General features: G+C 37.7%; 1 protein-coding gene across 6 annotated transcripts in view; it reads left to right on the top strand.

Moving 5' to 3' along the window:
- Window positions 1-25,073, top strand: part of LOC110031514 (putative methyltransferase NSUN6) — a 108,303-nt gene that overhangs the window by 68,420 nt on the left and 14,810 nt on the right. For all 6 annotated transcript variants that reach the window (XR_002294743.1, XM_020734756.1, XM_020734755.1 and 3 more), the window contains one exon: window positions 6,867-6,948. Coding sequence is in view for 5 of the 6 variants with exons in the window: in XM_020734756.1 (XP_020590415.1) it covers window positions 6,867-6,948 (82 nt within the window). In the remaining variant the exon portion in view is untranslated. The remainder of the gene's footprint in view (window positions 1-6,866; window positions 6,949-25,073) is intronic.

Genomic DNA, 25,073 nt, shown 5'->3' with positions numbered 1-25,073 from the left:
TACAGTGGGTACAATATGGGAGTCTGTGTTCCAAGGCGATTGTTGCCAATATCCATTGTGGATTGTGCCCGACCAGAATTCAGTAACATCCGATAAAGTAATATCCCTTTCCACAACTATTCTGGCCACCGAGGGTCTGGTTAGGTTGAAAGTAGGCAGATCTAGCTTCAAAAGATCCCCTAGGATGACCCCAATAGAGTAGAAAATCTGATGGTGAAAAAAATGCAGCTTGAGACCAGGTAAACTAAACCATACCGGTATAGTTGGAGTTTTATGATTTGGGTCGAAATCAGGAGATCACTTGAGTAACATCATAGCTTTTACTGCGATAATAAGATATTTCTTGGAAAAAATTCTAGTGTAGTTTTCAACCATTGTTAGTTGGATCAACACATGTTTCCCATCCATAAGTCCCACCTTGCACTTGCCTACTGGCTTAAGATCATCTACGCTCTTTTTGATAACCTCCATAGGTGGGTGTCCCCATTGAAATTTTCAATGAGAACAAACTTGAACTTTTCTGTCATGATAGAAATTTCTGAGTCAGAGAAAAAAATTGTTGTTTTCCCACCTTTCCTACTTCCTTTCCTAACAAAAGGACAATCATCTGTACTATCGCGACATTCGACATTCGCGACATTCTTTATAGTTTGAGGGGAATACCACCGCGGACTCCACCTGAGGGTTTCCCACCACGTGGGCAAAAGAAGTCTTTGCCGGTTCAGTAAAAGAAGAAGGAAGTGTCATCAGAACAACCAGCTGTCACCTGCAGCGAGAAATTTGTGTCAGGCTGGAGAGAAAGGCGTGGAAACAAAGCAGAAGATCGGGCCGGAGAAGCACGGGAGCAGACAGCGGAGCTGGACGCTGACGCTGGACGATGACGAAGAAGCCGCGGATTGCAGCTCGACGAGGTCGACGCTCGACATAGAAGCTCATGTCGTTGTCGACGATCGCTGAAAACAAATCGATCCTGTGCCGACACGTTAGGGGAAAGAGCAACTTGTGGCTCCTTACGTGTTAAAATAAAAGATGATTACAAAAGGGGAGGAAAGGAGGATCTCCTCTAAAAAGAAAGAACATACATAAATTCCTAGGGGTTTCTCCATCCACATTACAGCTCCACCCAAAAAAGAAGAAAATAAAGAAAAGCTTTCAAAAACCCAAAAATACATGTAATCATATATGTATATATATATTTTAGAAAAGCCCGTAAGCAATATTATAAAATAAAGAAGAGAGGAACAGAAGAGTGGGAAAGAAGGATTCCAGAAAAAAAGGATCCTCACCTCGGTATACAACTCACCAAAAAATATCCAAAAGGCAAAGTAAAAAATTTGTGCAAAGATAGAAACAAGGTTAAAATAAAACAATTCAAAATATTTCTCTATTTCTGAAAACAAAACACAGGAAAAGTAGGCAGAACAGCCTTAAGCAAGTCTGTGGGAGAACAGGAGAGCAGTGACCAGATCAGAACTGAGAGCAGGAAAATAGGAGCTTGAAGAAAAAGATAGCAAAAAAGCGCTCCACAATAAGATGAAAATCAAGGTCATATGGAAACTATCAAAACAAAGCAAAGAGCACTTTATGGCAATCATCTAATGTAAGGGAGATCTAAACTATCTCCCCTTAAAAGTATTTGAAGCTCCCTGGGAGGCACCAAACATGTAGATACCCCAATATATCTACGTTTAGTCAGCTAATCAGCTGGTGCATTAACCTCTCTAGTATAAAATTCCATCTAACCTGAAGATCATGTGAATCAATGAATTGCCAAATCCTGTTTAAACATATAGATAAGTTCCAGACAGGCTCTTTTTTTTTGGAAATGAAATCCAGAAATTCAGAAGAATCAGTTTCAATGATAAGTAAAGGCCAGTGGAAAATAACAATAGTTAGTACTAGGAAAATTGCCCAACCCTCGGCTTCAGTGGGAGTAAGAGCCCACATCAGAAAAGAAAAAATGAAAAGACATTGGCTCAAATGTTTTCTGAATATGGCCCCAGCACCGACAGAGTTAACATTCCAACTCCCATCTACATTTATTTTGATCCAGCCAGGGGGAGGGGGCTGCCATTAAATTAATGTTTGTTTCCAGCCCTCCTTAGGCAAAGATCCAGGCTTCAAATGTAGATGCTTAGAGGCCTTGGCATAGTAAGAAAGAATATGTGAAATAGTAGAAACGGGGGAACATAGAGAGTGCTCATGCTTGTCATTGTTTCTAGCACACCATATAAACCACAAAACCGTATAAGGAAACAAGTGCATTTTAATCTCTGAACTGCTACTAGGTTGCCAAGCAAGCAAACAATCCTCCATAGAATTCCATATAAACAAAAATCCTTCCCAAGCTTTGCTAAATTTCCGGAGCAAAGGGACATGAAAAGTAAACATGTATAACACTTTCTTCAGAACATTTACATAGACAACATTGTGTGGCTAACCTCAATCCATTTAGCATCAAGATATCATCCAAAGGCAATAAGTTTAGAAAATTTCTCCATAAGAATATTGAGATAGAAGGAGAGAGACATTTATCCCATATATCAGTTCCCCATTTCAAATGATCAAAATTATGCGAAGAGTTATAAAGCATTTTAGAGATGGAAACATTACGGCCCGATTTCCAGTGGGGCTTATCTTTAATGTTGTTGCGTAGAGGTGTCATAAAAATTTGGGGGGGTGAACTCCCCTACCAAATCTCTCAATAAATGCACATTCCAATGCCCTTCCACATAGAAATTAGAAACAGAGAAATCGGGATGAAGAGGAGAAGGGGGATAATTACCCAAAAAATTAGCCTCCCAATTATCATACAAAAAAAAAAATACTTCCATCACCAATTTCCCAAAAAATAAACTTATTTGCCTCACTTCTAGCCTTTAAAATTGTCTTCCTGATTTTAGAATCACCGGACATCCACTGGATAGTAGAAGGGTGATCAATAGAACAGTATTTATGAAATAAAAATTGAGCCCAAAGGGGGCTCCCTTCTCTAAATTTGTACCAAAGCTTAAACTTGTTGATATCAGCAATATGATTTAGGCTTTTAAACCCTAGCCCATCGGAGTTCTTAGGTTTGTACATTTTATGCCATGCAGACCAGAGTTTTGTAGAACTCAATAGCTGATAGGACTCAAATTTGGCATAAATAAAGACTTACGTGGAACTCAATAGCTCACCAGTGGGCATAAACAAACCTCTTGCTAACTTCAAGAATGATAAGAACTTTGAAGTGTAAGAGCATTAAAAAATAGTTAAGGGAGCATTCAAAAGTTATAGAAGGCTATTTTGGGGTCTGCTGAATTTTGTTTTAGGCTAAATGCAAACAACAAAATGCATTTATTTTTAAATGCACAATAAGAATCCAATTTGCGAACAAGCGCAATTAAATTGTAACATGTATATATGCTTACTCGTGTATTAATGACAAAACTCTCGCACAAATATAAAATCAAAAAATCTTTAAGTCTTATTTGTGCATCATGAAATTTTAACTCAAATATCATTTTTTGAAAACTATGACAGCATGTCAGAAAGTATAATACTACTCATGGGCCTTTTTAAACACATTAATGTCCAAACCTAAAATCAAAATGTTGTGTGTATTAAAACTGATAAATATTTTCATTTGTTTCGACAAACATATCAAAACATCAAACCTGACATCTGAGAATGTTGTGCTGACTAACAATGATATCAACATGTATTCATGTGCTATGATCATTGTGCCAAGTATATGTTAAAATAATACTTTGCAAACTAAAACATGCGATAAAACTAATTGTCATACTTTCAAAGAAATGTAATTTACCTTCAAAGGTGTGCAAACTCTCTAAACTGTCTAAAATTTATTAAATTGAACACATTTTTGTGCTTCTACAAATAAGTTGAGTGCTCGAGTCTTTAAACTGAAGTACTGCATGGACTAATATAAAATAAACTTTAAATGTTGTCATTTTGAGAGAAATGCAAATATTTTGAATGTCTTGCAATTATTTTATTAATCCACTTGTTTTTTCAAAATCAAACTCTAACCTATCAAGTGACGTGTGCTCTTTAGCAAACCACCTTGCTTATAGTATAATGTTGTTAATCACACTTGCAAATCGGGTCCTTCTCCTTATAAGAATTAAAATTGATGACATAAATGCTATTGACAATCTTTAACTAATGATATTCAATTAAATTGCGAAAGGAAAATGACTTTTAATTCATACTCTCGCACTAATTAGACAAATTGACATCATCATGTATTGGGAATCGAGTAATTCTAGATTTCATTAAATCATTTTTGTTCCACATTTTATATACAGGCTTCAAGGTTTTTTATAAAAGAGATTTGTTTCAAAATAAATCCTTTTGATATTGTTACATTCATAAGACATATTAATAGTTTAGCCTATAAACATTATCTTTGAATAAAGATAAGAGTTGAAACGGTCTGTAATGGGATTAATCTTTTAAGTACCTAAAATATTACGCAAACTATGAACCTTATCTTTTACCAAGGCAAATTTGACAAAGTTCAAATCAATCTATCAAATATCTCAACGATGATAATGCTAATAGAAAATCGCATCTGAAATGGATTATTATCATCAAAATGCTCTTAAATTTTATGCAAATCAATTTAGACTTAAATTCAAATGAAATATAAAAAATTAAGAAGAATACAAAATGTTATTTGCTTAAGTAAAATTTATCATTTAAAGCTAAGAATAAAATTAATTCATCATCTAAAAAAATTATTGATGGTTACAAATTTAAAATGATCTGAAAGAATTAATGTTGTATCAAGTGTATTTCTATGATCACTCACAAAAGATCTCATGCTAGCAAGTATGTGATGTATTCTTTGATCATGCATCTTTAGCTTCAAATGGCACTATAAAAAAGAGTTATGGAGAGCCCTTCAACCAGATAGTTAGTCACAAAATGATACTATTAAATTAAAATCATGACCAAATCTAGGTGTTTTTTAATAGCTTAGAGCATGAAGCCTATGTTAGTAAATGTTGATTTAAAATCCTCTTAGATAAACATCTTCCTAAGTCTATAAAATCCCCTTCAACAAGCATCCATCCGAAGGCTAGAATATCTTTTTGAACAATATAACTCGTAGCTACTAACAAGAATTTTTCTGCTAGGTTGAGTTGACTTCTTCTCTAAGGAGGCCAATGTCCATGATAAAATGTGATGACAGAATCATAGGATTTTGATAGGCTTTATTATCATTTCTTCTATCATCCACTCTATGTTAGTAGTTATAAATTTATTTAATATAAAATTAGATTGATGCTACTATATGATACCTACTTAGTGCCTAATGGTTAATTTTAATTGAAAGTTCTCTCTAGTAATTGGGAGAAAATTAATCATAAAGACTTGTTTATATGGAAAGCTTGAAATTTATCTCTTAAGTTCTTACAAATTGAGGGCAGAATTGTAGTCAGTATTTTATTTAAAAACTAACCAGTCTTCTAATTATTTTACTTGGATTAAATAAGAACTCTGTTAGGAGTGTTGGTCATGAATATTTTTTAGAGCCTAAAGATTTATGGCAACTTCATTGGAAAAAAAATTGCTTTTCATCTTTGGTTAGCTATATATGCTTATGGTAGCAACTTAAATAAAATAATAAAATAAATAAAAACACTAAATTTCTCTTATCAATCAAAATTATTTAGAAATTTGAGCAAACTCTGCAAGGCGATCATTATGGTGTGACACGGGTCTAAAGCTCAAAATTTTACCACTAAAAATCTCAGGATGAAAGAAATTAAATTTGAAGATCAATACCTCGGAAAAATATGTTTACAAGTTGAAAGATGTGATATATGGCGCTCCACTTTAAGAATTGGTTATTGAAAAGAAATCTATCAAAAATAGATGTCAAAAGGAAAATCATATTTTCTAACGGACTGACAAAACACTTCTTTCATTGTACAGCTACAGCTTGGAGCTTACTTCCACCTGAATATTGTGTAGTATTTTTTATTTATATCGAATGAATGTGAATTCTATTTTTTTAATTGAATCTCTGAGTGTGAATTACCTAAATTAATTGTGTATAGTCATACATTTTCATCTACTCACATTAGAGGCCGTGGACCCTAAAAAGTTCTGCATTAGATTAGTGGCATGCTTGTAATTTCATACAAGTAGTTTTGAGGCATAGCCATATTGATTTTATCAAATTTGAAAATATGGTTTGGGCTATGAATGTCCTAATCTCATTCTAACTTTGCTCATGATAAATTAAATTGCCCTCTTAATCTGTTTTAAGTGGTGTTTATTAAAATGATTGTTTCTGTCCTGATCCATTCAGTCCTACTTTGAAACATTATTTAATATTTGATCAAATTTATTTTTGGTTAAGTTCTCTTCACTAAATTTACACACGCATCATGCTTGAATTGTGAGTAAATCTCACCCTCTAAATTTAATGCATAATCACTTTGATGAGTTTGGATTTTTGAATATTAAAAATATCAATGCAAGTCTAACTACGAGAATAAGGCTGATTGACATGACATTTTTTCTCTGAAATGTCATACATGGTCAGGAAATACACTGAACCAACTTTGTTAGCTGATTAATCATACTCGATTGCACACTCTAGCTACTATTATTCTTCTTACATGTTTAGCTTTTTAGGATTTTAAGGAATCTTATTTATGATAAGATAAAACGTGGAAGGTTCTTGGCCTCTTCTTTCATTCAGTCACGTGAGGCTTTTGTATTTGTTTGTTACGAAGGTTTCAGTGACACTATCCTGTTCATTTTTTTGTTTGTTTTTCTAGAAATTTTATATGTTTGTTGGCTTATTTTTTGTCCCTATTTGTATAAATGTTTCATGTTTACAGCTGTACAATAAACCCTGGAGAGAATGAAGCATTAGTTCGATATGCTTTAGATACATATAAGTTTCTCTCCCTTGCACCACAGGTATGGTATATCATATGCCTTAATTTGAATTACTGCAAATATGACCTTTAATTCTGGTTCAATAGCAAAATAAAATATTAATGTGTGGATGAACTTTTTTGAACTTGGTGTTGCATGAGATTTGTTATGCATGTATGTTTTCTTCGATTGAAATTAGACTTGCTTGAGTGCCAACTTCTAACAGCAAAGAATAGGCATTAGTTGTATAGCTATACATAGTGTTGTCGTGTGGTTGAACTTTTGAACTTAGTGATGTTAGTCTCAGAATAAAGTTTGATAATATTATAGGGCTCCGAGACAGTATTCATGATGCAGGTTTAGAGGGGAGGTGATTGTGGAATGATAAGGGAAAGGTAAATGCGAATTCGACGGCGTCAAGAGTGGATTACATGGATAAGGTGACTGTTGGACAGCAGTTTGGTGTCGATCCGCTGCTGCCCTGCAAGCTGGAGGTGGGAAGATAGTGATTTCCTGCTGGAAACAGCAGGTAACAGCGAGCTGGATGGCTGCCTGCCTGAAAATAGTTCGGATGGCAATATGGTTATATAACGGTGGCAATGGGGTTCCAACACTTGTTCATAAAGAAGCTATATGCAAACCACTTACAAAAGGAAATGATACAACAGTTCGGAGAGCAAAATTCAGAGAAAACATTTATCAATTCATTACATCAGAAAGAATTGAAATCCCAAATAACCTACTACAACATATATAAAAGTCACCTCATAGTAAATACCTTAAGTAGAAATTAGAGAAATAGGAAAAGACAAGAAAGGAAAGAAGCAAAGAAAGAAAAGAAAAAAAAATAAAGATAGTAAAATGAAAAAAAAAACTATCAATTGCTGGATTGCAGAATTTCTGAGAGTGTGGATACCGCAAGTCATGGGATCACGAGAGACGCCCCCACATCATTCTCCTTGGGTAGGATGGGCTTTGCTTCTTTGTTAGAAGATTCTGGAATCGATCTATCTTCATCATAACAAAATCATTTCCTTGTTGTGTCTGATGCAGACTCACTGCAAAATCTATGCTCATGTCCCTTTCACACAACTCCAAAGCACATACTCCCTTCCAAAGTTTGTCTAATAGAATTAAATATACATCATCTTTGGCACAACCAGAGCTAGAAATGTATTTAGATGGGTATTCTCGTGAGTCAAGTCTCAAGCCATTAAATATGTAAGATGTGTCTCCCACTTCTCATATTCTGCTTAGTGCATACAATAAATAAATCTAATTGGAGGAACTGACTCTAGAATGAAATCTATGGTAGGCTGGATCACTATCAGTTGCGGCAACTTAAGAGGCAGATTGTATGTTTGAAAATCTTGAAATTCTCTTATCTGGACTTGTCATGTGACTGGTGTCGGTTCCTTAAACTTATAGCTCTTTTGGACACCCAATGTCAGTCTTATTGAACGCTTCACTTAACGCTTGCAAAAATGTAGTTCGTGACACGACATCCTCAAAGTTTGTATGCATGTCCATTACCTCGGACTTACTACCTTTTAGGATAACAAATGATAATCTTGTTGGAGTCTCTCATAGGTTCAGTTTGAATCACTAGAATCTCTCCGTCATCGGTTGCAAGCTGTTACTCCTCTCCAATCTCCTTCAATGGCTCCTCTATAGCACCCTGCTCAGTCAAATATATCATTCTCCTCTTTGGGCAATTTGATAGCTTTGGCACTTAAAGCATTTACCGATTGGGATAGATTTGAGTGTTGTGTGCCTCATTTTCTCCACTCAGGACTAATTTATCCTCTGGTGCGCTCGGCTTGGATGCTTCATTGGATATCCTCTTGCTAACTGATTATTTGGTTGAACTCTGTATGTAAGGTGGTCGGTCACCCGATGATGTTGTTTCCTCATCTTTAAATTTAGGGTCTTGTTGGCGATAAAAAGTTGGGTTGGGGGAGTAGTTGCCCGTAAAAAGCTGTCGGTCACCGGAATCGGAATTTCGTCGCCCGCTTCGGAAGGACGCTTTAATTTACATATAGATTTAAGTTTAAAATCAAATATGAAAATCAAACTGACCCCATATTTTTCATAGTTTAAATGAAAGAACACATTACCTTGTATCTATCCCGAGGGATAAACACAAGACTTGAGGATGATGTTCGATCAAACAAACTAAGAAACACATGACGTCCGTTTGGTCAGCGAAATCGTTTTATTTGCCGATAAATTCCCTTATTTAATATGAAAAATTAAATAGGGTTTATTAAATAGGGTTTATTTTAAGCTCACTTCCTATAAGGGCAAGCCCCTATAGTTAATTATATCTTAAATGACCGAAGTCACTTAAGAATATTCTCGATAAAAATCAGGAAAAATTATCTTCAAGGATTTCAAAAGGATGAGACTTTTCAACGAAATCGGACAAAGAGGTGTGAAAGGAGAATGACTCAAGTTTGAAACATTTATTACAGAATCCAAAGAAAGAAGAACTAGGGGATGCCACAGATCCAGAGGAAATCCTCGGTGACTTCCCAGTCTACCCTATAGTTCGACTTCAGTTTCGAGGAAAAATATTCAAGTGTTTCATCCTGCCAATTTTATTTAATTAGGGCTTACATTTGTGTGGAACGATCACACAAATTGCCTGGAAGATGTGAGGATTTAGGTCGTAACGTACGATAACCTCAAAATCCCAAAACGAGTTAGGGCTTAGATCGTATAACAGAGCTATACAAATGTCTAACGAAAAGGTTGAGGATTTATGTTGCGCTAGGCGAACAACCTTGAAATCTTATGGATTGTTGTTTTAATTTCTAGGAAAGAAATGGTTTAGTTGGGGAAAACATGTTCTGCTGTTGAAGATGGTCGTGCTACCCACCGTGCTAGTTCCAAGTTCCTTGTCGTGACGAGTTTAAGTTTTCTAGGGTGTCAGGTTATAATATCAAATCCAGCGGCCCTATGGTTGTAGTTCTTCAGATATTTTATAAACAACATGTTGAAGTTGTACAGTGTATAGCATGACAGTAGAATATGTAGCACAGGACAAGCAGTAGAGTATGTAGTAAAGAAAATAGTGCAACATGCGGTGTAAAGAAAAGTAAAAGATACGTGTAAAGAAAAGTAAAAAGAAAAGTAAAAGATACAACAGGGAAGTGATTATAAGAGAATAACATGCTGTAAACATAAAACAAACTTGTATACCTGAGAGATTCGCTATTCCTTAGGTATAATTGATGCAACAAGTACAAGTAACAAAATTTGAGGAAGTAGACTGAAATGCTTTATATAAGCGAAAACAAAGAAACGTCGTCCAGAAATTTCGAGGAAGATCGTCAAAAGACTCACGACAAGAGAAATCCGAGGAAATCAACGAATCGACAAATCAACAAATCGAGAAATCGACGAATCAACAAATCGATTAAAATCGTAGAAAACATGGGAAAATCCTGAAAAGAGACCACGAGTGCTTTGTCCAAAAATTCTAAGAAAAGCATATGAAGAAGTCTGAAAAGAGGAGGGCCGCAAGCACTTAGGTTGGGGATAGGCTCAACTATATCTTGAATAATATTTAAAACATGTGCACCAATTTAATATAATCACTTTGATTAAAGTTGTTGGCAAGTCACTCAACTAGAAGGGTGTCCTATTTTTTTTTTTTTTTTTTTTTAAACCAGGAGGGTACTCCTTAGCCTAAATAGTATTTTTTCTCCATTCCAAAGTCTGAACGCATGACCTAATTCATAAAGTGTATTTAAAATTTATATTTTCAGCATGCACATAGGCTTCAAACATGCAAAAAGTTGGCTGTATCAATTTTGTTTGTAGTGAAAAATGTATTTTTGTTTTAGAAAAAGGTGTATCTGTTCTTATCAAATTTGTTTTTATCAATTTTGAAAAGTAGTTGTCCACTAGTCGATCGCGCTGTTGGGCATAAGACTACCAACAACTTAAGAAAAGGTGTATCTGTTCTTATCAAATTTGTTTTTTTTTAAAGTAGTTGTCCACGAGTCGATCGCGCTGTTGGGCATAAGACTACCAACAACTTAAGAAGATTCGTGTTAACTCCCGCTAGTCTTGTGTCGGTGAATGATACTTTCATCATACAACTCACCGGGTTCCTGAATCGGATCCTGATAGATTCCTGAATCGGATCCCGATGTCGTAGGATGACATATCATTTTGCTCTATCTCCGGTGTGCCTTTGTCATCATTGCCCTAAGCTCCAAAACAAAACTGACCTGCTTGCGACCTTGTTTGATGGTTTCACGTATAGCAAAAGGCCATACGTGAACACTTATGTATCGGACATAGGCATCAAAAATCAAACCAAGAAGCAAGGAAAAAAGGAACAAAAATGGGGTGAGAGAGAGGAGAGATTGATCCACCTAAAACATCGAAAGAACGATGGATGAATTAGCTCTCAAAACTCGTGATGAAAAGACCTGAAAATAAAAGCCCGAAGATCCTTGAATCAATCCGAAAGGGTATTATTTTATCACATTTTTATAAATGACTTAACCTGAGTCGAAATGGTCTCACACACCAGTGACTTCCTAACATCGGTGCCCAGCTCCCAAAGTCGTCTGAAATTTATTCCAACCAACCAAATGCTTTTCAAAAATGAGACTTAGAAATCTCTCAAACTTCACAAAAGGAAAATAACTCGGAGAATACCACCACTAGTACTCCCAAACCCATGCAAAAATTAGGATCTTCCAACCTCCAAATTAATCAATGGTCTCATATATCAAATAAGCATGAAATTTTCTCATAGATACAAATAAGCTCACAGCCGGGGTTAATAGGGGAGATCACCAAGACCTTTGGTCAAGGCAAAACAGGGCCAAAGAGACTCGCGGCCAAGGCAACCCAAGGCACAGAAGGAGAGGAGGCTCACGGCTAAGGCAACCCGAATCAATTATATGAAAATATTTGATATACATAAGAGAGTGAATGGACAAACCTTCACAAAGCCTCCAAACCGACTCCAATTTCACCAAGTAGGACATAAGGAAACTATTCAACCCATTCTTCAATCACCTCACTTTATAGCTAGGGCAATGACATACATTTAAACTTGACTCATCAATCAACACCCAAGCCACTTCGTGTAGGAAGAGCCAAACAACCCCAAAGGATTGCCAGCAAGCTCACGGGTATGGGTAGGCACTAAAGCCAACAAAACCGCACTCAAACCACTTCTCGGGTAAGGGCAATCAAACCCAGGCCACAACAAAAGGGTAGAAAACATTTATATGCCATCAAGACATCAAAATATAGGACTACCATATGTTTCAAACAAGAATATCTATGGAACTCCTCCAAATCAAAATAAATTCCTACACAATATATATATAAGCTAAAAAAACCCACAAGATGTCAAAATCGAGCCCAGTAGGGGCCAAAGCCAAACCAAATAATCTACCAACAAGCTCACGGGTATGACTAAGAACAAACCAAATCAAGCTCCCAAGCTACCTCTCAGGTAGGAGCAGAACCAGACAAAAAAAAATGAGCCCCAAATATGGTTTAAAGCGACTAAAATTGAACCCTCCCACAACTCTTGAGCAGGGGCAGGAACAAACACTGCAACAGGCTCTCGGGTAGGAGCTAAAACAAGCAAACCGTGCTCCTAAATCAAGCCAAAATAAATCCCTCAAGGTTAACAAGTAAAGCTCACGTACCCAAGACAAGATCTCAATCCAGAACCCAACCTCCAACCCTTCCAAGGTGAAAACCGAGCCCCTAAAGAGATCAAATCAAAGCTTTAAAGGCTAATCAAATCCAGTATATGATAGCAAATCCAAACCCAACCTTTTTTTTTAGGCAAACCGAAAACTAGCAGGGGCAAAAAAGGATAAAGTCACACCCCAAATCAAACGAAAATAAGCCTCACAATCAGGCAAGAGTCAAGAGCTAGAGCGGGTAAGACCGAGCCCCAATGGAGCCCAGAAACCGAGCCACTCAAGGCTAAAACGGGGCCCAAGCATGGATAGAAACTCAAGCTTTAACAAAAATTAAAAATTAAAGTTCCATAAGATAAAACCGAGTCATTCAAAGCCAAAGAACAGCTCACAAGCTTTTGAAATATCAAGATATAGAGCCAATATATGCCTTAAACAAGAACAATAACATAGAGAGTATATTTAGGCCCCCAACTTGAGTATTCCAAACATGAAACAACTTCCAACAGGTATTTGAGCAGGTAAGATGCCTCACGAGGAGCTAAACCAAACCCTCAAAACAAGTTACAGAGCTTTCCAAATTAAATAAATTTTCTTGCATTTCGAGTAAGGGAAAGCCAAAAGCCACGGGAGCTAAACTGAGCCCCATACATGTATGAAAAGCAAAACAAGTTTATTTTCAATATTTCATGCTAAGCAAGAGGGAATAAAAAGAAGCCTCGTAGTGCATCCCAACATGTATTCCAGAGGAGCATATGTTATTTCAGAGTCCATATTTATCACATTTCCAATTGCTTTTAAGTAAAAAAAAAATAAAAGAGAGAAGCTAATAACATGCCACATTCTCACTATCCTAAGCAAATAACTATGTCCAGCCCCTAAAACATGTCTGTCATTCTATTTTCACATGCTCAAGTAATAAATATCTCAAATATAGGCACAATAATAAACTAGCATGTTGTATCATCCAACAGAGCTATTTTCAGTGGCTCGGCAGAGAGAAAAAAGGATGAGAAGATGGGAGGGGGGGGGGGGGGGGGGGGGAGGAAGGTACCTCCTTAAAAGTAGAATGAAAGTAACACAGGAACTTTAAAGGCACTCCCCAACTTCAATTCCTCTTCCAACAGCAAGAGAAAACTAATTCAAGCACCAGAAAATCAAAGAAGTGAGTGAGAAAGAAAAATGACAGGGTTTCTTCCCTTAGAAAAATTTTCGGCTCCCCCAAATGCTCCAAAACGGAGCATCATATAAACCAGAGAGAAGGAGAGGGAATGATTAGGGGATCACATAAGAATCGAAGGATTAGAAGAATGATTAAGAAGATACGACTACGGGCGTGCGAGAGGCAGAGGATTAGATCCTCGTAGAGGATACGATCCACGACAGAGAATATCGAACTCAGAATGCAGAAGATAGGATACGAGGGATGGGTGTCTGCGAGATTTGTCTCGCGTGCGAGAGGCGAATGCGGGAACGAATCCCTCCAATGGCACGAAGAGGGAGCGGGTCGGGCAACCGAACGAGCCAACCTAGGGCTGAGGCAGTCCCACGGGCACGAGAGAATGAGGCAGGGAGAGATGGATTTAGGCTAAGGATTTTAATATAAGTTATTAATTATAATAATAATAATAATAATAATAATAAAATATTATTTATTATTATAATTAACACTTAAATATGTATTTTACCCAAGACGCGCCGTAGCAATGAAACGAACGTCCCCCTAGGCAAAATCGATGTTCCGGACGCATCGGTGCAGTCCGCTTCGTCATCCGGAGTCGTCCAGGCAACCTCGTTGACGATTCAGACGAAAATGCGTCGCGGCCCGAATAACGTCAAAAACTCGGCTCGAATTTGATTAAACAGGACGGCGAAGAGCGCGACGGCGCCAAATCAACGAGCATAGTCAATCCTAAGGCCGACAGTCCTATAGGAATACTCTCTGAATTCCTTCGGAGTTGCCTTACCTGCTAAGCAATAGCGGTCAAGACTGCTATATGGAACGTCAAGTCGAGCGAAGAAAAGTTCAGAATTGTTAACGGGGAGGGCTCCTTCACTACTTTTCTAGGAGTAGTCGACAGAAAGGTCCTACGGCTAGATCCTAGGCTACTAAGGAGGGGAAAACTGTACCTCGACCGAAAGCGAGGTCAATAGGTTTGTACATCTAGTAGGGACCAATACTGCTACAACTGCACTATATTCCTAATTTATTACCTCAACCCTCCAAAATACATTTTCAATGTGTGCTCCTCTGGTTCTACCTTTTCCTATTTCAATGTGAGTTTATCAAGTTCAACTATGCACTCTACATTAGCATCTCTTTAGCGTAAGTTGTGGAGTTTGATGAACATATCTTGTCAGTAGTGTGGGGGAAGGTATTTGCACTTTATCTCTATGTTTTCATCTTAGACAAGGTTGTGATTCTATTTTTTTCTTTCTCGTCGTCCAATATACTTCAGGTTCTGCTACCAAAATGAAGTAATTTTCCTGAGTTTGATGACTGCCAATCTAACTTTTTTGTTTTGAGGAACATCCCTATACTAAAAAATTCATTCTACTGTTTGAAGTCACTCAATAAACTCATTTAGGTTCATGTGACCATCAAAATCCGCCAAATCCACTTTTACTACAAGATCTCACCTTCTCATCTGATATTTAATGCCCAATCGTTGTGATAGTGGTTCTTCGTCACTGAAAACTACCTTCTGGAAGAGGTTCACTTCTCTTGATCTGATGAGTCACCTTGGTTGTTACTCGTGACCTCACCTGATTGTCTCCTCTCAAAGTCGACAAGTATGTTGCATTTGAAGGATTTTTTTACTACATGTCCACCATAGTAAACTCGTGAACTCTTTTATGCAGATTTCTTCTAGACGACATGGTATCCTTTCCACTTTGTCTGGTTTCCGACGAGTGTAGGATTACAAATCACTATTGGTCGGGGCCTTAGGTTTTGGTGTATGTGTTGAGATGAAATTTTAGTAAAGGTAAGAATGTTGGATTTTACAAATTTAGGTTAGGGTTATGAATTGCGATAGGAATACTTTAGGTATGGTGAGAATTTTTTTGGAATTTAGGATTGGAAAAAGAATGACAATATCATAAAAAAATTTAGGACTTGTTGAGCTCTGATATCAGATCATACTGTTCTAAGGTTCATGAATTCAAGAAGCAGAATTAGAAGGGTGAGATTGTGGAATGCTAAGGGAAAGGTAATATGCGAGTTCGACGTCATTTGGTGTGAATTACAGGGATAAGGTCGTTGTTGGATAGCCGTTTGTGGTCGATCGGTGGTTGTCCCGAAGACAGAGGCGGGAAAATAGTGATTTCCTGCTGGAAACAGTAGGTAACAGCGAGCTAGTTGGCTACCTAGCTGATAACAGAAGGTAGGACGACAATACAACGATGTACACGCGGCGAGGTGATTTTTTCTTTTCTTTCTCGCTGACAAATATGCTTCAGGTTCTTCCACCATGATGAAGCATTTTTCCTAAGCTTGATGGCGCCAATTTAACCAATTTGTTCCTAAGAGCATCCTTGTACTAAAAAAATTGCTCTATTGTCTGAAACTACTCAATAAAATTATTTGGATCCATGTGGCCATCTAATTCTGGTAAATCCATCTTTAGTCCAAGATCTTGGCTTCTCTTTTTATATTCTATGTCAATCGTCACGGTAGTGGTTCTTTGTCATTGGAAATTGTTTAGTGGAAGGAATTTACTTCATCCTCTTGATATGACGATTTATTGTTGTTGCTACAGGTGACCTCACTGGATTGCATTTGGTGGATTTTTTGCTGCATATCCTCCATATTAAACTCATGGACATCTCTTTGCAAATTGATTCTAGGCGTCATGTCGTCCTTTCCTCCCGATTAGACTTCCCCTGAATGTAGAATTACAGATCACGGTTGCTTAGATTTTTGTGTGTTGTGGTGAAATTCTGGTGAAGTTGGGAATGCTGGATTTTGAAAATTTAGAGTTAGGGTTGGGAATTGTTGTAAGAATGCTTTAGATATGGTGAGATTTTTTTTTTGGAATTTTGGATTGGGGCAAGAAAGGGAAACCCCTAGAATTTTGGATTGGCTTGCCATACCAGTGATACTGTTCTAGGGCTCTTGGATGGTATTTCAGAAGTGGGTTTAGAGGTGAGGTGATTGTGGAATGGTAAGGGAAATGTAATATGTGAGTTCAACGGCGTTTGGAGTAGATTATATAGATAAGTGGCTATTGGACAAGAGTTTGGTGTTGATCGGCGGTTGTCTAGCAAACCAGATGCGGGAAGATATTGATTTTCCGCTGGAAACAGTGAGTTGGATGGTTGTTTGGCTGTAAACAATAGTTTGGACAACGATACAGAGCTATTCAGGCGGCAAGGAAGGACCATCACGTATTCCTAAACAAGATGCAAACACGCCACTTTTAAGATGAAATATATAGTACTTCGGAGAGCAAAATTTAAAAAAAAAAATTTCAGTTATTTAATCAGAAAAAAACTAAAATTCCAAATAATCTACTAAAACACTTATAAAAGTCAACTTATAGCAAATACCTAATTGGAAACTGGAGAAATAGGAAAATATAAGAAAGGGAAGAAGGAAAGAAATAAAAAAGCTTTTGGCAACTGGATTGTGGAATTTTTGTGACTGGGAATCCCACAAGTCAGAATCATGGGAGAGATGCTCTCTTGTGAAGGTTCATGGATTATGTGAATTAGAATGGGGTACTTTTTAAAGGCAAATTAATATATGCTTTCATGAAAAATATTACTAGTTTAATTTTTGAAGCTTGAGAGGGGTTTTGCAGATGCCTTAAATATTTGATTTGACGGTTATGTAAAATTAAGCGAGAAAATGAAATGAAGAGCCACAAGGTGTGAATTAGTGTGCAGATATACAATGGCTTTAAAGGAAATAATTATTAGCATTGCATATGATTATGTGTGTTTCTCTTTTTCTCTCTCTTTCTCTCTATCCATCCATCCATCTATATTTATAATGTGTGTGTGTGTGTGTATATAATGAAAGAAAAGGTACAAATAGTTTCGATGACAGGGCCCAAATTGACACCTTAACCACCCGACATACAACACACACTTAGAAATACATACATACTCCAAAAAAGATTAAAAAGTAGACATAGAAAAAAGTATGTCGATAGTCTGCCAACACTCACAGATTTAGTTAGCATGTGAAAGATCCAATTTAGCCTTGCCTCTGCCTCTGGTTTTATAATGGGAGCCAGCTAACAAATTGTTAAGTTACTGCCTTATTCGAAATAACTAATGTATCATCCATCAAGTTTGGTAATAGGTCTTCATTCTTCTTCTTTTTTCTAGATGTATAAACCTGTAATTCCTCATCCAAGGATTGACTCGTCTGATCAGCAGATTGGTCCAAAGGTTGCCAGAAAGGTGTGGGCTGTTGCACATCATGAGCCCCATGTGCCTGAGTAACTGTGACAACTTGCTCATCTTGATGAGACGGTAGAAACTCAGTAGAAATATTTTCACCCGCTACATCAACAATAAATTCTAGGGCAAGTGAGATCTAAAATGTTTCCCCCACCCTCATGAAAGGAGGTTCCATAGACGGGAAACCTATATCAAGATTGTGTGGAGGTTGAATGGTTGACATATTACCTGCGAGGATAATGACATCTTCAGGAGTATTCTTCTGATGATCAATAGTATCAATAACTTGGAGCAGATCAGGGGGAGGGGGAATCACTGCCTCTGGCTGAACATTTTGCTTCTTTGGTATGAGATGAGGGTATAGATAGTGACATTGATAACTATAGTGGCTGAACATACGACAATTCGAGCAATACGAAGGGAAAGACTCAATCACAACATTTTCTCAACATCCATGGTTTTGTGTCTAACCAAATTTCTGAGTGTGTTTAACCAAATTTTCTCAGAAACGATAGAAGTGATCTCCCTTTTAACAAGTATCCTAACTTCAGAGAGACGGAAATGATTAAAAGTAGGAATGTCTATTTTGAGTGGCTTACTATAGACTGAGGCAATACAGTACAATACTTTTTAAATAAAATAATGAAATTTCAAGTTATAGAGACGAATCCAGACTGAAATGATTGGTGGTTCCGTATGTGGGTCAAAATCCACTGACCATTTCAAAATTTTCATAGTTTTGTTATCTATTAAGATTACTCTTCTAGCAAATAAACGTGTGTAATATTCTTCATTATTAAGTTGAATAAGGATGTGCATTTCATCTAAAAGTCTAATTTTTCACTCCCTAACAAGGTGCATAAGCTCAAATTTCTTCCGAATAAACTCCATTTTGGGATGACCGTAAAGAAATTTCCAGACCAAATTTAGACGACAGGAGGAATCAAGCTGATTACATTCAGCTTCCGTAAAAAATATGGTTGGCTTCCCATTTTTCCTATCAGATTTCTTGATGTCATCCATCAACTCAAACGAAAGAAGGAAAGAACACGATTTAGGACTACCTGAGGTGTGGACACCCGCAAAGGCAGCAACAAACTATTTGTCTGAAACCATCACCAAAAGAGGGAAGCACGACGATAGGACAACAGAGATAGTGGGCAGAAGAGCAAATGTTGAAAGGGGGAGCAACAGTAACCCTGTCCAAATTGAGCAGAGGGCGGAAATGCGAAATCTCTGCTTCGAGCTTGAGGAAAGGACGAGCCTGTGCCCATACATCCTTCAAAAAACGAAGGACTGCGAGAGGCAACTGAGATGACGCCCCCGAGCTGGACGACTTCTCGGGACGACGAAATACGAGTCGTTGTGACGCAAGGCGACGACAGCGAAACAGGCGACAAAGAGGACGAATGACGAGCAGTGCTTGATCGACGAGAAGATGCGGTGGAGCAGAAAAACCAGGGTTCTCCATAAAGGCGAACCCTAACAGAGTATATATATTTGAGAAAACCCAATGACTAATATATTAAAAAGAAAGTAGGATATAGATAGATTGTGTGGGAGGGTCCAAACATGACACCCTACCCACACGATAAACACAATATGCAAATGGTTCTAAAAAGAGAAAATACAAAAAATTACCTGAGAGACTTAAAGAAAATAAAACCAAAGTGTCAAAATCCGGAGTATCAAGTAACTAAAGAGCGACCCAATTTCGCCTTGCTTCTGCCTCTAGTTCTAGGGAATGAGTCAGCTAATAAATTGGTGAGATAAGTGTCATTGTAGTAGGAGTTCAAGTCATCCTCTATTCTTCTTCTTCCTCTTGGAATAGACTTGTCATCCCTCATCCGAAGATTGGCTCGCCCGTTCAGTGGATTGGTCTAGTGTGTCGGACATGTGTAGGTTGTTGAACATTAGAAGCAGCTACTTGTTGTACCATCTGATCTTATCGGATCGAGGGAGCGGAGCACTTTCGTGTGTCCTAGCATGTAAGTGGAACTTCTTAGATAACAGTGAGTGATATAAGCACATTTAGATCTGTACCCGTAATATAGTGTTCTTCATCAGGAATTGTGGTATTGGCAAGAGGGGATCCACAAATAAATCAGACACCAAATCCTGTCTTTTGGGAACTTTCTCCATAGATTGAGCAGATGTGTCCATAGCAATGGGGTTAGACCCCTCTTTGTTTGCTTGAGCTTTAGCTATCAAGTTTAGATGGAGCTTGTGACATTTATCAAGTGTATTCCCAAATATCTTACAATGGGTACTATAAAAAGATTTATGTTCCATGACAATTGGTTGTCAATATCTATTGTGAGTTGTTTCCAGCCAGACTTCAGTAATATCAGGTAAGGTAATATCTCTTTCCACAATTGTTCTGGCCACAGAAGGTCTCGTTAGGTTAAAGGTGAGCATATATAACTTCATAGGATCTCCAAGAATAGCTCTAATAGAATAAATAACCTGATGATTAAAGAAATGCAACTTGATATCAGGTAAACTAATCCATATCGGAACAGCAGGAGACTCATGATTTGGGTCTATTTTAGGAAACCACTTGAGTAACTTCATTAGCTTGTCTGTAATGTTGATATATTTTTTAGAGAAAATTCTAGCATAGTCTTAGGCTATGGTTAACTGAATCAACATATGTCTCGCATCCAAAAGTTTCACTTTCTACTTGTCTACAAGTCAGATCATCAATACTCTTTTTGATAACTTCCATAGATGGGTGCCCCTACTGAAATTTCTCAATAAGAGCGAACTTGAATTTCTCAGTTAGGGTTCGAATTTCTGAACCAAAGAAAAATAGTGTTTTTTTTCCACTTTTCCTACTTATCTTCTTAAGAAAAAGGGAGTAACTTGTACCATCACGACATTCCTTATAGCTTGAGGGGAAGACAATAGTAGGTTTCGCAAGATGATTACCCACCATGTGGGCGAAAGAAGCTTTGTCAGAATCAACTGAAGAAGAAAGAAACGCCATCACGACGATCCTTCAGCCTGCAGATGCAAAAGCGAAAGAAACCAGACCGTCCGATGGAGCGCGACCAGATGTGAATGGACACGCGTCGGGTCGAAGCAACAGAAGTCGAACCCGCGGAAACAAGAGCAGAATAGAAGAGGTAACTGCAGAAGACGAAACAATCACGAACTGGTGGAAACAGCAGAACGCGAGCTGTGATCGGGTCGAAACTGCGAAAGAGGAGCCGCAGAGCGCGATCGGCCCTACAACGAGCAACGAGCAACGACGCAGCTCGACGAAGTAGACAACGGAACAGAGGAGCGTACTCCCCTTCTTCTACGAGCATGGAATTACAGTAGCAGAGTCTAGGGTTCGCCGTGAGGCGGATATATATATATATATATATATATATATATGACAGACGATTGCTCTGCTAGGATTTTGAATGTTTTGAATGGCGATCGACATTGACCCGATCGCCATTGACTCTGTCGCTCGAAGCTTCCGCTCCTTTCTGCTTCGTCGGCCTTCGTCTGCATCTCGACGTCGACGCGTTCGCTTTTGCTCGACGAGTCCAGCCGCTCGACATCTGTGTCCTGCTTCTGTTTGCGACAGAGCCGCTAGACCCTAGTTCGGCGTCATGTCGTTTGCTCGGCTCTGCCTCGGCGTCTGCGACAGAGCCGCTCGTCAGCCCAGTTTCGTGAAGCTTCTCACTATTTTACCTGCCGCACTTTGTTGTAGCTTAACGCGGACATCTGTCCTTGCTCTGATTACGCCTCCTTGTTTGGTTGAGCCCGACAAAGTCTCCTTTGCCCACGTGGTGGGTAATCCTCAAGTGGAGTCCGCAATAGGATTCCTCTCAAGTTATAAGAAATCTCGTGAGGGTACAAACGATTATCCTTTTATAAGAAAGAAAGTAGGAAAGTTGAAAAAGAAACAATCTTTTTCTCTGAATAAAAAATTTCTAGCCTGACAGAAAAATTCAGGTTCGCTCTTTGGAAAATTTCAGTGGGGACACCCTCCTATGGAGGTTATAGGTTATCACAAAGAGTGTTGATGATCTTAAGTTAGTAGGCAAGTGGAAAGTGTGACTCATGGATAAGAGACATGTGTTGATCCAACTAACAGTGGTTAAAGACAACACCAGAATTTTCTCCAAGAATATCTTAATATCGAAGACAAATCAATAAAGTTACTCAAGTGGTCTCCTAATTTCGACCCAAATCATGAAACTCTCACTGTGCTGGTATGGTTTAGTTTACCTGGTTTCAAGCTGCATTTTTTTCACCATTAGGTTCTCTACTCTTTTGGGGTCATCCTTGGGGATTCTTTGAAGTTAGATCTGCTTACTTTCAACCTAACTAGACCCTCGATGACCAGAATACTTGTGAAAATGGATATTACTTTACCTGATGTTACTGAAGTCTGACTGAGCACAACCCATAATGGTTATTGACAACAAATCGTCATGGAACACAACCCCCATATTGTACCCACTGTTAGATGTTTGGTCATATCCTTGTTAAATATCACAAACTTCATTCTAATTTGAAATCTAAGGTTCAAGTGAATAAGAATGGGTCTAACCCCACTACTGTGGACATTTTAGTTTCACATGAGGAGGATACTGCCAGACAGGAGGTGTCTGTTGCACCTGAGGACCCCGCCATGACACTGATGTTATTGTTACTGCGAGTGATGTGATGCTGACACCTACAAACTTCATACAAAACTACATTGATGGACTATTACCTATAAATGATAGTGTTCAGACTGATAATCAGGAGAGTCTCGCAGTTCTACTTCTTCAAAAAGTATCCGGTGTAGCGGCAACTCATACTTCACATATTGTAGAACCTATTGTGGGTACTACTGTTAGTAATCTTTCTGCTTCAGCTCTACCTCATCAAGCGGATTCTTCGGAGGAGGAATGACAGGTTTATACTTCCAGGAGGAAAAAGAAGAATATAGGAGGAAGAAGAAGAATGAAGAAGAATGAAGATCTACTAAAGCTCAGGAGTCTTATGGATGATACTTTGTTACTACGGGTAATGGTCAACACCTTATCAATCTGCTAGTTGGATCCCTACCAAAAACTAGAGCCAGAGGCAAGACTAAATTGGGATCACCCACTAAATTGGGATCACGCTCACTCTTTCAGCGTCCGGGTGGTTTTTGGGTTTCTTTTTATTTCTATATGTACTCATCTTCTACATTTTTTGGAGTGTGGTGTACCGTGTGGGTTGGGTGTTTAGACCCACCGACACAGACCTATATTTAGGCCCACCCATACAAACTTATCTGTATCTTTATCTTTAATATATCAGCCCTTAGATTTTTTTATTATATATATATATAGTTTTATGTATCAATTGGATCGATTAAAATTTTAGCTGAATTAAACAAAATTGGGCATTACAAAGCACCTGGAGAATGCAGTCAGAACAAATAGATAATGAACAACTCTTCCTCCCCTTTGAACCAATTCTAAAAATTCAACATAACTTGGATAACAATAATTGCATAGATTCCCTTTCCCTTTTACCTTTTTTTTTTTTGGAAATTTAAGAGCATATTGTCACGGACAAATAAGTCCTTACTCTTGAAAGTTGATCTTTGGTTGATTCGATTGAAACCCTAGCCATTTTTTCTTTCTCCTTCTCCTTTGCAAGGTATCAGAGCAGATTACTGTTTGCTAGGTGTGTGGACTCTCCATGGTCTAGTAGGACCCTCAGTGGAGCCGATCCGTGACGAGGACGTCACGTGATTGGGTGGAGGAGAATATCATGGACAAAAAGTCCTACATCGGCTAGGTGTAGGGCCGAAAAGCAGTATTTAAGTCCTGGGCTGCCCACCACCCTTAAGGGCTCTTTTGGGAGGTGACAATATGCTTAATAAATTAAACGTATGATGAGTGCATTACACAAAAAAATAGGCAGCTAGAGGTCATACAATTTACTGGTGAGCTGCCAAAGGAAAATGACATATAATGTCCTTCCAATGTGTATGTCCTTATTGAAGAATCAGTTATCCTCAATTATCAGAAAAAATTTTCTGTCTGGACTTCAGACGTAGCTCTACATGCAGACTCCCAGTAATATACTGTCATGTGTGCTATATTAGGCTCACCTAAAAAATATTAAATTGGAACTGCAGACTCCGCAATAAACCTGAAATAACATTTAAATAACCGCAAAATAAACTTCGTTGTTCCACTCTATTAGCTCCGAATAACATCGTGGAGGTTATTTTGGGTTTATTTTTAGGTTATTTCAGGGTTATTGAAGGGAAACTCATATATTTCACTTCAATAACCCTGAAATAATCTTTGCGATGTTATTTCAGGGTTATTGAAGTGAAACTGCAGAGATTATTTCAGGGTTATTTATGGGTTATTAAAGTGGAATATATAGGTTTCTCTTAAATAACCCTGAAATAACCTCTAAATAACTCCCGCGGTTCCACTTCAATAACTCTGAAATAACCTCTGCGATGTAGCACACTTGACGACATATTATTGGGGTCCGCACGTAGAGCTACGTCAGGAATATGGACAACATTCAGCTTGTTGTTAGTAGCATTTATTGAAGATAGTCTAATCGGGATCAAAGATGAGCAGAGAAGTTTCAAAAAAAGGTTTGAAGATAGTTCAATTATGCATGGAAGATAGTTTAAAAATTATTCAATCGTTGGTTGAAGATGGTTCGAAGTTTCTATGAAGTTGTGTTGAAAATGTGTCAATCATTTTTGAAAATTATGAAAATAACGATAAAATAATATTTGATCATGGTTTGAATATTATTTGGATTGTTTTATTTGGAATTAACTATGGTTTGAAGAGTATGTGGTTATAAAATGGTTTTACTAGTAGATAGTTTAATTCCAATGATGAAGGGAACCTGGATTTAGATTGCATAGCATATTTTCAATCCTAAATGACAACAAAAAAATGTTACTTTCAAAGATAATTACTAGAGAGAGATCATTGCTGTGAAATTGTGCCATAAATGCTCTATAAATGGAGAAAGTGGTGGGAAGAAAATCATGGATTTCTTATGATAAGGAAGTTGCCCCACTATTTAGTGAGTTATCTAACTCTA

Source organism: Phalaenopsis equestris, unplaced genomic scaffold, assembly GCF_001263595.1.
Source record: "Phalaenopsis equestris unplaced genomic scaffold, ASM126359v1 Scaffold000836, whole genome shotgun sequence".
Classification (NCBI taxonomy): domain Eukaryota; kingdom Viridiplantae; phylum Streptophyta; class Magnoliopsida; order Asparagales; family Orchidaceae; genus Phalaenopsis; species Phalaenopsis equestris.
The sequence above is the reverse complement of the archived record's forward strand: the minus strand, read 5'-3'. Positions and strand labels throughout refer to the sequence as shown.